The sequence below is a fragment of the Gopherus flavomarginatus genome, chromosome 7, assembly GCF_025201925.1.
Source record: "Gopherus flavomarginatus isolate rGopFla2 chromosome 7, rGopFla2.mat.asm, whole genome shotgun sequence".
NCBI classification, from domain to species: domain Eukaryota; kingdom Metazoa; phylum Chordata; order Testudines; family Testudinidae; genus Gopherus; species Gopherus flavomarginatus.
The window spans coordinates 102698328-102713598 of record NC_066623.1 but is presented as its reverse complement, the minus strand read 5'-3'; the positions used below and the strand labels follow the sequence as shown (position 1 = coordinate 102713598).

Genomic DNA, 15271 nt, shown 5'->3' with positions numbered 1-15271 from the left:
CACAGCACAGGAAATTTCCCACCTACAAGGCAGGTGATGACACCGAGGCCTTCTTGGAAAACTTTGAAAGAGCCTGTCTTGGGTACAGCATCCCCGAAGACCAGTACATGGTAGAATTGAGGTCACAGCTCAGTGGACCTTTAGCAGAGGTGGCAGCTGAAATGCCTAAGCACCAAATGAATGACTATAAACTTTTTCTAACCAAGGCCAGATACAGGATGGGGATAACCACAGATCATGCCCGTCGGCGCTTCAGAACCCAAAAGTGGAAACCAGAGGTGTCATTTCCCAAACACGCCTACTACATTGCAAAAAACTATGAGGCCTGGCTAACAGGAAACAACATTCAAACCTTGGAAGAACTGAACCTCCTCATACAAATGGAGCAGTTCTTGGATGGTGTTCCTGAAGACATCACGCGGTACATACAAGATGGAAACCCCAAGAATATCGCTGAGGCGGGGGAGATTGGAGCCAAATGGATGGAACTGGCAGAAAGCAAGAAAGCTACTGTCAAGGGGAACGATTACCCCAGGGGGCACACAGACCATAAACCCTACAACCGAGGACAGCCAAAGACCCCACATACCACCCAAGTAAAGCCACAGATACCCTACCCTTCAACCTCACCAGTCTCCAGTAACTCACCTCGGCCCAGTGACCCATCAGATGGAAGATGCTTTAAGTGTCCCAAGAACACCATGCGAGTGCAATTCATTACACCACCATCACACCAAAGATCCCCAGGCCCGGATGCCTCTCAAATACCCTTGGAGCGAAGGGAAAATTTGAGAGTGGGCGGAAAAAAGGTTACTGCGTGGAGAGACACGGGGGCACAAGTGTCAGCTATCCACCAATCCTTCGTTGACCCCAAATTCATCAACCCAAAGGCCAAAGTTACAATTTACCCCTTCATGTCACAAGCTGTAGACTTGCCTACAGCTCAACTGCCTGTCCAGTACAAAGGCTGGTCAGGAATGTGGACTTTTGCAGTCTATGACAATTATCCTATCCCCATGCTACTGGGGGAAGACTTGGCCAACCAGGTGAGGCGGGCCAAGAGAGTGGGAATGGTTACACGTAGCCAAACCAGGCAAGCTTCCAGACCCATTCCTGTTCCTGAGCCGTCCACAGAGGCCCCGTCTGTGTTACCAGAGACCCAGACAGAGGTAGTGGACCCGGATTCCATGCCTACCACTGAAACAGCCACAGCATCTCCAGTCCCAGGCCCGGAACTGGAACAGCAACCAGCACCAGCAAGTGCAACTACATCTTCAAACTCAACGCCAGAGGGCGCCAGCGAGCCAAAACTGGCAAAAGCAACAGACAGCCATACCCAAAAGGCTCAGCCAGAGCCTGAAATACCCTCAGGTGCACCAGCGGAAAGCGGTTCACCAGCAACGGAAACAACCCCATCACCTACAGCGCTTCCAGAGGGACCAAGCCCAAGTCCACAGTCTGAGGAAGAACTGGTGACCCCAGACTCAAGGGAACAGTTCCAGACTGAGCAGGAAGCGGATGACAGCCTTCAAAAAGCTTGGGCGGCGGCACGAAGCACCCCACCGCCTCTCAGCTCTTCTAATCAATCCCGGTTTGTTATAGACCAAGGACTTTTATACAAGAAAATTCTTTCTGGTGGACACCGGGAAGAATGGCAGCCGCAAAAACAGTTGGTGGTTCCAACTAAGTACCGGGGGAAGCTCTTAAGCTTAGCCCATGATCATCCCAGTGGCCATGCTGGGGTGAACCGAACCAAGGACCGGTTGGGGAAGTCCTTCCACTGGGAGGGGATGGGCAAGGACGTTGCCAAGTATGTCCGGTCTTGTGAGGTATGCCAAAGAGTGGGAAAGCCTCAAGACCAGGTCAAGGCCCCTCTCCAGCCACTCTCCATAATTGAGGTCCCATTTCAGCGAGTAGCTGTGGATATTCTGGGCCCTTTCCCAAAAAAGACGCCCAGAGGAAAGCAGTACGTACTGACTTTAGTGGACTTTGCTACCCGATGGCCAGAAGCAGTCGCTCTAGGCAACACCAGGGCTAACACTGTGTGCCTGGCCCTAACAGACATCTTTGCCAGGGTAGGTTGGCCCTGCGACATCCTTACAGATTCAGGGTCTAATTTCCTGGCAGGGACCATGGAAAAACTGTGGGAAACTCATGGGGTGAATCACTTGGTTGCCACCCCATACCACCATCAAACCAATGGCCTGGTGGAAAGGTTCAATGGAACTTTGGGGGCCATGATACGAAAATTCATCAACGAATTCTCCAATAATTGGGACCTAGTGTTGCAGCAGTTGCTGTTTGCCTACAGGGCTGTACCACATCCCAGTTTAGGGTTTTCACCATTTGAACTTGTGTATGGTCACGAGGTTAAGGGGCCATTACAGTTGGTGAAGCAGCAATGGGAGGGGTTTACGCCTTCTCCAGGAACTAACATTCTGGACTTTGTAAGCAACCTACAAAGCACCCTCCGACACTCTTTAGCCCTTGCTAAAGAGAACCTAAAGGATGCTCAAGAAGAGCAAAAGGCCTGGTATGACAGACATGCCAGAGATCGGTCCTTCAAGGTAGGAGACCAGGTTATGGTCTTGAAGGCGCAACAGGCCCATAAGATGGAAGCATCATGGGAAGGGCCATTCACGGTCCAAGAGCGCCTGGGAGCTGTAAACTACCTCATAGCATTTCCCAATTCCTCACTAAAGCCTAAAGTGTACCATGTTAATTCTCTCAAGCCTTTCTATTCCAGAGACTTACAGGTTTGTCAGTTTACAGTCCAGGGAGAGGATGCTGAGTGGCCTGACGGTGTCTACTACGACGGGAAAAAAGACGGTGGCGTGGAAGAGGTGAACCTCTCAACCACTCTGGAACGTCTGCAGCGGCAGCAAATCAAGGAGCTGTGCACTAGCTTCGCCCCATTGTTCTCAGCCACCCCAGGACGGACTGAACGGGCATACCACTCCATTGATACAGGTAATGCTCACCCAATCAGAACCCCACCCTACCGAGTGTCTCCTCATGCCCAAGCTGCTATAGAACGGGAGATCCAGAACATGCTACAGATGGGTATAATCCGCTCATCTACCAGTGCATGGGCATCTCCAGTGGTTCTGGTACCCAAACCAGATGGGGAAATACGCTTTTGCGTGGACTACCGTAAGCTAAATGCTGTAACTCGTCCGGACAACTATCCAATGCCACGTACCGATGAGCTATTGGAAAAGTTGGGACGTGCCCAGTTCATCTCTACAATAGACTTAACCAAGGGGTACTGGCAAGTACCGCTAGATGAACCTGCCAAGGAGAGGTCAGCATTCGTCACCCATGCGGGGGTGTATGAATTCAATGTCCTTCCTTTCGGCCTTCGAAATGCACCCGCCACCTTCCAGAGGCTGGTAGATGGTCTACTAGCTGGACTGGGAGAATTTGCAGTTGCCTACCTCGATGATGTGGCCATTTTTTCAGACTCCTGGCCCGAACACCTACTACACCTGGAAAAGGTCTTTGAGCGCATCAGGCAGGCAGGACTAACTGTTAAGGCCAAAAAGTGTCAAATAGGCCAAAACAGAGTGACTTACCTGGGGCACCAGGTGGGTCGAGGAACCATAAACCCCCTACAGGCCAAGGTGGATGCTATCCAAAAGTGGCCTGTCCCACGGTCCAAGAAGCAGGTCCAATCCTTCTTAGGCTTGGCCGGATACTACAGGCGATTTGTACCCCACTACAGCCAAATCGCTGCCCCACTGACCGACCTGACCAAAAAGACCCAGCCAAATGCAGTTAAGTGGACTGATGAGTGTCAAAAGGCCTTTACCCAACTTAAGGCAACGCTCATGTCGGACCCTGTGCTCAGGGCCCCGGATTTTGACAAGCCATTCCTAGTAACCACAGATGCATCTGAGCGTGGTATAGGAGCAGTGCTCATGCAGGAAGCAACAGATCACAACTTCCATCCTGTCGTGTTTCTCAGCAAGAAACTGTCTGAGAGGGAAAGTCACTGGTCAGTCAGTGAAAAGGAATGCTATGCCATTGTGTACGCCCTGGAAAAGCTACGCCCATATGTTTGGGGACGGCGGTTCCAACTACAAACTGACCATGCTGCACTAAAGTGGCTTCATACTGCCAAGGGGAACAACAAGAAACTTCTTCGTTGGAGTTTAGCTCTCCAAGATTTTGATTTTGAAATTCAACACATCACAGGAGCTTCTAACAAAGTAGCTGATGCACTCTCCCGTGAGAGTTTCCCAGAATTCAGTAGTTAAAAAGTTTTCTTAAAATGTAGAAGTCTGTTAGTTATATACTTAGTAGTATATGTAAAGGTGCATGTGTTGTATTAATCTGTTTATTTTCAAGTTCTAGAAGGAAATCGCCGCCAGTGAGCTTCCCCACTGTCTGCAATTTGGGGGGCGTGTCATAAACAGATAGCTAAGGGTTAATGTCTCTTTCACCTGAAGCACCTGACCAGAGGACCAATCAGGAAACTGGATTTTTTCAACTTTGGGTGGAGGGAATTGAGTGTCTGAGTCTTTGTTTTCTGCCTGCTTGCTTTCTCTGAGCTTTGGAGAAGTAGTTTCTTTTTTCTAGTCTTCTGTTTCCAAGTGTAAGGACAAAGAGATCAGATAGTAAGTTATATGGTTTCTTTTCTTTGGTATTTGCATGAATATAAGTGCTGGAGTGCTTTGATTTGTATTCTTTTGGAATAAGGCTGTTTATTCAATATTCTTTTAAGCAATTGACCCTGTGTTGTATCATCTAATACAGAGAGAACATTTGTACTTATTTTTCTTTCTTTTTATATAAAGCTTTCTTTTAAGACCTGTTGGAGTTTTTCTTTACTTCAGGGAAATTGAGTCTGTACTCACCAGGGAATTGGTGGGAGGAAGAAATCAAGGGGAGATTTGTGTGTTGGATCGCTAGCCTGATTTTGCATTCCCTCTGGGGGAATAGGAAAGTACTTTTTGTTTCCAGGATTGGGAACGGAGAGGGGGAGTCCCTCTGTGTAGTTTCACAGAGCTTGTGTCTGTGTATCTCTCCAGGAGCACCTGGAGGGGGGAAGGGAAAAAGGATTATTTCCCTTGGTTGTGAGACTCAAGGGATTTGGGTCTTGGGGTCCCCAGGGAAGGTTTTTCAGAGGGACCAGAGTGCCCCAAAACACTCTAATTTTTTGGGTGGTGGCAGCAGGTACCAGGTCCAAGCTAGTAACTAAGCTTGGAGGTTTTCATGCTAACCCCCATATTTTGGACGCTAAGGTCCAAAACTGGGACTAAGGTTATTACAGCAGTCTCCAAAGAGGCATTGGTTCATATGGTGGAAAAGTGGTTTAAAATTTAATGGCATGTTTACAAAACATTAAGTGAATTGCCAAAGGGTGCAGATACCATACCCTCACCCAAAACTAAACAGAAGACCAATATTAAGTCTTATATGTTTAAATTTAGACAAGCTACTTCAGCATAAAACCCTTTCCCCCCTACACAGTCTCCAAAGGAGTAATCAACAACAGTGACTTGCAGATACAGAGACAAAGTGGGTGAGGTAATAACTTTTATGGGACCAACTTCTGTTGGAGAGAGACAAGCTTTGGCCAAACAAGGAAACTCCACCAGAGAAGATGATCAAATCATGGAACAGGCCACCAGGAAAACTTGCTTCAGTACAGAAAAAAAAATCCTTTCTGACCACATACTTCGTTGTCACCTGTTACCTCACACTGGAATCCATGTGGGGTGTCAAACAACTACAACCCATACTCAATGTGGACCCCATCCTCAACCTCCACTTCTGACTTCATACAACCCCACAACCTCTCCACGATTATAATCAGTAGCAAGTTCCCCACAACATAGGAACTCAAAGTGGCACCAGAACCTGCTGGAACAATACATCTCCACTGCTACAATGATCAACACCTTTCAAGAGCCATGGATCCTACACATGCCTATCAAAACACAGGGTGTACCTCATCCAGTGCCCTGCCTAAACTTAATGCCCCACCAACTATGTGGGTGAAATGAGACAATCACTACTCTTAAATGAGCTCCACAGGAAAGACCACTCTATCACCGGTAGATGAATGCTTTCTGCAAAGCCATCTGACCTATCAGTCCTCACCCTCAAAAGGAAACCTGCATAACACTTTCAAAAGATGAGCCTGGAAGCTTAAATTCGTTACTCTGCTAAACACTAAAAATCATGGACTGAATAGAAATACTGCTGTAATATGCCACAAATCCAATCTGTAACCCACTCACCTGCTCTTTTTGCCCCCTTTCTGCAGAGGTATTAACAGGCAACTCTACCTCCAACAGTCCCTTACAATATGTGCTAACTACTTATTTTAATTTCTCTGTTCCAGCTTGCATTTTGCTGTGATGCTGGCAGTACCTTTCCCAGACCTGGAGAACAGCTCTGTGTGGCTGGAAAGCGTGTCTCTCTCTCACCAGTAGAAATTGGTCCAGTAAAAGATATTACTTCACCCACCTTGTCTCTCACATCCTGGGATCGACACAGCTACAGGTACACTGGATAGTGACCTGCATAGGCATAGGTTGGAAAATAGTTGCTTGGTTACACTCATTACAATCCTGCAAGGCACTGAACACATCAATATTCCATTAAAGACAATGGCATCAGAAGATACTCAAACCACACAGGATCAGGGCCTAGGTGAGAGACAAGGGTTTAGGAGTCATTACTAATGAGGGAGGTGGAGATAAGAACTGGGATTCAGTGACCCCTTTGAAAGGAGAGTCCTAGAGGGAGTTCTGAGATAGATGGACACGTTGTTACCAGAGAGCAGGGGCGGCTCCAGGCACCAGCATGCCAAGCATGTGCCTGGGCTGGCATGCCACAGGGGGCGCTCTGCTGGCCGCCGTAAGGGCGGCAGGCAGGCTGCCTTCGGCGGCATGCCTTCGGAGGGTCCGCTGGTCCTGTGGCTTCGGGAGACCTCCCGCAGGCTGCCGCCAAATTCGTGGGACTGGGGACCTCCGGCAGGCAAGCTGCCGAAGGCAGCCTGACTGTTGTGTTGAGCAGCAAAATGCCTAGAGCCACCCCTGCCAGAGAGGCATAGTTAACAAAGCAGCAGCTGCGCCAAAAGATTTCTTCAAATCAAGGACAAATTTCATTTACACACATCCGTGAGATGTATTTTTGGTAACAAGGCAGCTGAATACACTGAATGTGAGTAGAGGAAACAATAAGGGTATCTCCTCTGCTGGTGTAAATTGGTTATAGATCCATTGATTTCAGTTGATCTGCCCCTAAATGAAGAGGGGCTCATAACTTGTTCCAGGACTCATAAGCTAGTACTTTTCAAGTGCTAAATTGTTTCAATACCTCTCCCATGCCCCCTTTGTTGTAAGTGCTGGAAATGATACAAGCTAACTGACATTAAAACTATTTTATTTAAGGACATGAAACAAAGTCATGTGTGCCAGCTGCTGCCCAGAGCACCTAATACCCTGTCCTCCCACAGACTAGCTTTCTAGTGTCACCTTCTCAGAAAAGGAATTACAAGAACAATCCTATCCATCAAGGTCCCCTGTATTGTTTAACAAATCTTGCATCCCTCACACATGACTGGTCCTATTGACCTCAGTGGAACTTCGTACATGAACAATACTTTGAGGCCAAATTGTATCATCTTAAAAGAATGAGTGAATTACCACTTATTCTATCTCCTGTCAGTGCAGTATGGAACTTGTAACAGATCCTCAGATTTAAAATCACCACCATTCATTCAGCGTGCCAGAAATTATCCAGGCAGGAGAATATATTGTCAGTAAAAGTCATTTTTCTATATTTGCCTGAAAGATTAGCATTTTTTAGAACAACTTGTTAAATTTAATTTTAAAAAGGTGTGGGCAAAGTTTAGAGAACTTTGTAGGTTTGTCCCAGGCATTTTGCTGTCCCACGATGAAAAAGAAGGAGTTTGTGATATTTATCTGCAATACACTTTTTGAATTCTGTCCTGAGCAAAACTAAAGAGAGCCAGACATCAAATTTATGAGCTACTCAAGTCCTTGGACTGCTCTATAAAACTTGGTATATGCCATGATTACATTAAGTGCGCCAGGTTAACTACCTAGTTCAATGCAAAGAATTGTGATACTTCACGAGAACCTGTCTAATGAGGAAATTGGAAAAAATAATTTAAGGACAGAACTTCCTTCTTCAGGGTGGGGAAGAAGTGCTTAGACCCATAATGTTAAGGCAGAACAGATGAATAGCATACTGAGGTTTTACTGAATTTTATTTAAATTGCACAATTTATTAAACACTGACAGTTTCTCTTCAATAACCCCTTTCAGTAATGTTACTACTTTCACATGACAGTGTATGATGTAAAGAACCTACCCGTGGAGGAGAGTGAATTGCTTCTATTATACTTCATATTTGGGGCCAGCGAAGCCTGGCTAGTCTATTACAGAGTTTAAAGGGAATGGAGATTTCCAGAAAGAAAGAAAACTGATTCACCCTCTATCCAAGTCACCACAGAGAGCCATGACTACACTAAACAGACAATGGGACAAAATAAGGTACTATTGTTTCTATTGCAGGGGCACCAAGCAGCTGTGTATACTGAAGCTACACCTGAAGGACTTAACACTGGGTGTTTAATGGTATCAGTGAGAAACTGGGTAATACAAGACACACATGCAACTGTACCCGAGGAAACAAGTAGTTTTGTGCTTATAATTGCAATCAGCCTGTCAGACAAGACTTGTCTTCTTTGGTACAGTGTACATAGTTCATTAAACCCACACCTGTTTGTTAACCATCTAATGGCAAAATGGGATGACAAGAGTTAACAGTTCTGTCTTCTGTTCTGTGTCCTCCCTCTCCCCACCCTTGCCTTAATTAAAAAGGATGTGAATACAAATCCCTCTTTCCCTCAGGTTATTTCTCTTGCCTTGAAATAGCAACTATAATTCACTTTGCTTAATTAATTGACATGTTCGCTAGTTTTGCCCTGGCTTCTTTAAGTGTCTGTGCTGCTATTTTTCCACTTTGCAACAAGGCATCTAGGAATGAAGAGTGATTTTTAAGTGCAGATGTTGTTGAAGCTTTATAATAATATGTCTATGCTAACTGCAGCCACAGTTCTTTAGACTAGGGAATTCTCCAATTCTCTCTCTCTCTCACTCACACACACACACACACACACACACCCTTGAAAAGGAAACACGTTCACATTGTTAGATTCAGATGGTTGGCATTTTCTACACTTTGTATGCCCATGAAACACAGACCTAAGAAAGGTACTCTTGGCACTACCATATGTGCTAGAACTGGGCAAATCATTCATGATACCATATTTGCTGAGATTATGCCTATTTATGACAAATTATAACACTTGAACAGATCTAACAGATTCCATGCAGTAGAGTGCCTATTATGGAAAGAAGACCAAGTGTTAATGAGGACATTGTAGAAGTCCACACTTAATAGTGGAGATAAAGAGAGGGGAGGCTCTTTAAAAAAAAAAAAAGAAAGAAAAAAAAAGGCCCATCTCAAGCACATGCTAGCTAGGCAAATCCTAGAGGTCAGTTTCACAATGAAATCCATGGTGGCCCTCCACCCTTACCAACCTACCAGGTCTCTTGAGGTTCTTCCCAATGTAGGGTCACTGCTTCCCCAAATCCCCATGAGTTTCTGGAGGTGAAATAGGAGCCTGAAGCACACTCTAAGATATGAAGCACACCCTAAGATAGCAACCAAAGCACACAATGCGGTAGGAAAGGAAAACACCACAGGCAGAGAGTAACCTGTAAAGATTAGCATGGTACTATTGTGATAACTACAGATTTACTCTAATGGTGAGTTCAATTGTAAAAAGCGAGTGTAATTTCATAAGATGTCACAACAAACGCTGGTAGAAAGAGTTGCAGAAGGCAGACAGAAAGAATCAGTCCAAACAAAGAGGACTGCGTTAAGATCATGCTGGGTAAATAAGAAGGGCGTGGAACTAGAAATGGTGAACCAGAACTGATATGTTGGAAACTAGATCTGATCAGTGGACAAAACAATGGTAGGAGATTCCGCCCATCACTCCCTTCTGTGGGTCCTTAAGGAAAGACTTTGTGGGGGAGAAACTTGACTACTGGAGTGAGTGTCACCATTATGGCTGCTGCCACACCTATCCCCCCTCAGAACTCCAAGCCTCCTTCACCCTAATCTTGAGATGTCCTGACCAAATCGGGCCAGAGAGGAAGTCATTTGACATACCCCACCACTTGAATTGTGAGACTGTATCTTTCTTCCCCCACACTCCATGTCCTTTTCCTTTCTCACCTTATTTCTTCTCTTTTCTCTCTTTCCCTCTGCTTAATATGAGTCTGGCTTAGTCTGACAAGAAAGTATTTTTTGCAACACTGTTGTAAGCTTGTGACCAGAAAGAGGCAACAGCGATGCCCTAAACAGCCCAATCCTCCTATAAGTTAACCAGGTCTCAGTGTGACCGATAAGGCCACGCGCCAGGCCTATGTTTCACCAGCAGTGAGGTTGCAAGCTGATTTTTCTACCTTCGCTGTTCTTTTCTCTCCCCTCTCGTATGTGTCTTTTTTTGTCTTCTAGGATACAGGATTAGACTTGCAACAGTAGCATCTCCAGCCCATCTCAGCTAACTTCTCTTTTCCTCACAATTATTACAGTCTTTCACACCAAAGAGACCATCAGACAAAGGTGACTTTCCTTCTAAAAACAAAAACTCTAGTGTAAGGGCAAGGGAACAAGAGATGTTGTTAAAATGAAAGCCTTACTTAATATCTTCATTTCAAATGCTTTCACTGTTTTTCCTTCTTTTCTTCATCCTTAATAAAAGTTTAAAGCAGGGGTCGACAACTTTCGGCACATGGCCCATCAGGGTAATACACCGGTGGGCCGCAAGACATTTTGTTTACATTGACCGTCCACAGGCACGGCCCCCTGCAGCTCCTAGTGACCACGTTTCACCATTCCCAGCCAATGGGAGCTGCGGGAAGCAGCGGCCAGCACATCCCTGAGGCACGGCACTTCCCACAGCTCCCTTTGGCTAGGAACGGCGAACCGCAGCCACTGGGAACTGCGAGGGGGCTGTGCCTGCCGATGGTCAACGTAAACAAAATGCCTCACGGCCCATGAGCAGATTACCCTGACGGGTTGCGGGCTGAAGGTTGCCGATCCCTGGATTAAAGAGATTTTTAAGTGGTGTTTGTCATGGTACTAAACAGGTTGAGGTCACTGTACACCAAACCAGAATCTTCTTTCAAACTGTTTAATGTTGCTCTTTAACTAGGTTATGTTAACATCTTTGGCCGATATATTAATTTAAACAGCATTTAACAGAACTCACAGGGTTCCCTGGGAATCAAGCACTCACAGAGTTAGGGAGCTTCAATTCCAGGCAACAGAGGAGCTTAGCAGTAAAGCTCCCCCATCCGCCACTCGACAATATAAAAACTGCTGCAGGGGTAGAGGATGTATTTTCCTTCTCAGTTGCCTGTTCTGGGTGGGGATAGGTCTTTTCCTAGGACTTCCAAGAGCCACAGGAGATTTTGTAGGAGTGGTACAGGCCTGTCTCCAAAAGATATGAGATGTGAGACGGGGTTTTCAGGAGCACCAGGTGCCCAAACAGGGTAAAGGACTTCCAGGGCATGTTGGTGGAGAAAAGAGTAGAATTGAGGTGTCCTGGTAGGATTCACAGGCCTTTTAGCTGTGTAAATATCCTCTTGTCAGAATCAGGAGGACTTCAAACCTGACTGATCTGAGTGGGTCCAATACCCAATGCAAACCCTTTGCACAGATTCAGCCTGTGTGACAACAGTCAGTCACATTCAGATGGATCGTGTGGCTAACCTCAGTGCTAAGCATGGTGCAGCCTTAAAACAAAGCAGCACCTCAATCCATAAGTACATTTCTCAGTGCAAGCTAGCAGCAGTCCCTATATACCAAGTCTCTGTGTCAGCCTTCTGAGAGCAGATGAAAGGCCTCAAGGCTGTGGTCAGAAGCAGCTAGCTATAAATTAGAACCAGTCAAGCAATGAACAAGAATTCACTAAGTTATTATATTTAAAAGATTGCCAGAAACTTGCAGCAAGTAGTCAGTGAATTATTTGTCCTGCTGTAGTCAGAATATGCTTAGCAAATTGAGCACCGAAAAAGAAAAAAAGAAAAAAAAAAACAGCTTGAAAGCTACTGATGTTTTACAGCCAAGGAATAGTTAGTTTATGGAGTGGTTGGAGAAGGGAGATTAAAAAGTTAAACTGACTTCTCCCTTGTAAATAAATTGCTATTCCAATATAAATATCTCCCAATTAAAAAAAAAGAAAGATAAAGCAAAACAGAGGATCTGCTGAGAGTTTTGGTGCTGGTAATAGTGTCTAGCTAGGACCAGTCTATACACGTGTAGGATATTTGGCAATTTAATATTTTGGTATAAGAAAGCATAACCCCACTAAGAGAGTACACATGACAGATTTGAGAGGGAGAACTGCAGTCCCCCTTTGTGAAAGTTATTGGTTGGTGAAGTCTGAACAGAAAACAGATCAAAAGGCACTAGTCTTGTTGAAGACTGAATTCCAACTGCACTTTGGCCCTGCATGACACACTCAACACAGCTAGCTGAAGACTTGCCACATACTTCCCGGACTGCTCTATTTCACCATAAAATGTGCTCAGGGTGCATCACCTGTTAATTAGCTACCTAGATTTTTCCCGCAAATCCACCCATACTTAGGAGCAAATGGAAGAGAAGGAGCTCAGTACAGGCTGATATCCGAGCTAGGAGACACAGGAAGAGTTAATGGAGAACACAACACCCCCAGCTAAAGTTTCTTCCCCAACCCCTTAAGTGACATTTTTTTCCCACCATAGGAGCAGGACAAGAGACTCCAGCTAACCAGAAAAAACAGAGAGCAGACAGGCTGTCTGGGATGTTCTCCTCAGGCAATGCTCAGAAGTCAAAGCTATTTCCACACCTGTTGCCTATTCACTAAGACAATTGCCTGAAACTACAAAGCCGAGCAAGAAAATCAAACAGCAAACATGTCACAGGAGACAGGGGAATACCATTAGCCCTAGCATTACAAAGCCAAAATGCAGCAACAATATAACAACACTTACTACTTCCATGTCTTCTCAGCTGTCCAACACCCACCCGAAGAGCTCAGCTTTGTAGCATATTTTACTCTCACTGTCTCCAGCCAGTGTTTACAGAGATTCACTTCCTCTCGCCCCAGCAGCTGTTAGCAATTACACTGCAGAGAGCTGTAGGAGTAAAAGCCCAGGGAAGGTGGGGCATGCACAGTGCCTCTGAGCACCAGTCCTGCAGCACTCAGACCTGGCTCCTCCCTGCCCAGCCCCTCAGAGGGGTGGAGTGGAGAATATCTTCACCTGGAGACAGCCCTGCCTCACTCAGATGGACCATTCTGTTCAGAACTTCTAAGGACAGTGGCTGGGTATTGTTATCAGGGCATGGCAGCACAGGGTCACACCAGGGGCAGTGTAAATTGTATGGCTGTCTATGGCACCCCAGGATCTTCCACAGCCTCAGATTCTAAAGTGGAAAGAAGCAACCCAGGAATCAGCACTACAGCTCTGCAGTAGAGCCATTCACTATGCAACCTTTTGTCTACCACATTGAGAAAGCTTATGTGAGGGCAGGGCAGGGACTAGAGGGAAGGGGTTGAAGGCCGGTGGGATGCAAAGGACAAGCATGTGGATTGTCTGGGGGCAGGAGTTACCAGTGGTGTATGAGTGACATTCCAGGTGCAAAGAGTTTGTGTATGAGTGGAGGTCAGGCTAGAAATGGGTGTGCAGGGGGCAGGATGCAGAAGGAAGAGCTATGTGTTGGGAATGATCAGGAGTGGAGTTCAGGGGTTAGGTGGAAGGTTTCAGTTGGTGTATGGAAGGGAAGGACAAGATTGAGAGGTAAGAGGGTTCTGGAGGAGTACCCTGATTGGGGAATGGGGGCAGGGGTGGGAAGGTCTACAAGTGAGCAGTAGAGAGTTGGGGGCAGGGTGAGTGACAGAACAAACTAAGTCTCAATAGGTGTCCATAGTCCAAGGTGGATCCATTTTCAGACATAGGCTGGCTTGCCACAATTCAGCAGTTTCCTATCTTCTTGCTGCTGCTGCTAACAATTTGAAAAAAAGCCAGCAACGTGCTCTGCTCTAAGAACCTGTAAACCCCTCCCCTGTGGAGCTAACAATCTAAATACTGTTACTGCATTTGCTGAAGGCCTCCGGTTATATCACTACAAACAGGCAGAGTGGTGCCAGAGGAAAGCACTATACCTTCTTATTGCATTTAATTCTGAACCTCAGCAGTGTTCTGTAAATCATTGTTGTGGCCTTTGCCAAAAACTCTTGTACTGTACAAGAAAGCCTTATGCTATTTTCTGAGGCATCATATTCTCCATGGGGTTCTCCCCCAGGAAATCTCTCCTCTCCCTCCTTGCCCCATGGATGAGCTGTGTAAAGATGGCTCATGGCAGTCGGACAATTTCTGGGCTGCTATGTGCGGGGCCAGATTTTAGAAAAACTGAAAGCCTGCACCTCCAACTGCAGTCAACAGGAGGAGCTGCAGTTTCTCACGCCTCTGAAAAGATCAGGCCCCATATTTGACTTTTGGATCCCCAGGACTCATAAGAGTAGCCATGTTAGGTCAGACAAAAGGTCCATCTGGCCCAGTATCCTGTCTTCCAACAGTGGCCAATGCCAGGTGCTCCAGAGGGAATGAATAGAACATGTAATCATCAAGTGATGCATCCCCTGTTGCCATATTATCTTCCTGTCACCACCCTTCCCTGTTGCTGGCAGGCACAGATAGGAGGCATTCCTCTAGGGCAGTGGTCTCCAACCTTTTCCTCTGGCGGGCGTCAGAGGAAGGACCACTGCGGCGGTGGAGCACTCGCCGAAATGCCGCCAAATTTTGGCAGCGATGCCTTTCGATGATGCAACTTGTCGATGGCAAGCAGCATCATTAAGAGGTGTCCCGCCGAAATTCGGGGGCAACGCCTCTCAATGACATCACTTGTTGGCGGCAAGGTCACCATCGAGAGGCTTCTCTGCTGAAATGCCACTGAAATTCGGTGGCATTTCGGCGGGGGCTCTCCTGGGAGCCAGGACGCGGGTGCATTAAGATGCCCCCGCGGGCGCCACGTTGGGGACCCCTGCTCTAGGGGAAAACTGTCCGGTAAGACATACATGACATGTGGGTGTGGCATGGAAGAGCAAAAGGAGACCAGGGATTCACCACTATATGGATCTTCCTGTGCTTCCACCAGGGGTGTGTGC

General features: G+C 46.4%; 1 protein-coding gene across 1 annotated transcript in view; it reads right to left on the bottom strand.

Annotated features, from left to right (window-relative positions):
* Positions 1-13177, bottom strand: part of FYB2 (FYN binding protein 2) — a 47881-nt gene extending 34704 nt beyond the window's left edge. The window contains exon 1 of the mRNA XM_050962001.1: positions 13098-13177. Within this exon, the coding sequence (XP_050817958.1) occupies positions 13098-13106 (9 nt within the window). The 5' untranslated portion in view covers positions 13107-13177. The remainder of the gene's footprint in view (positions 1-13097) is intronic.
* Between the last annotated feature and the right edge of the window lie 2094 nt (positions 13178-15271).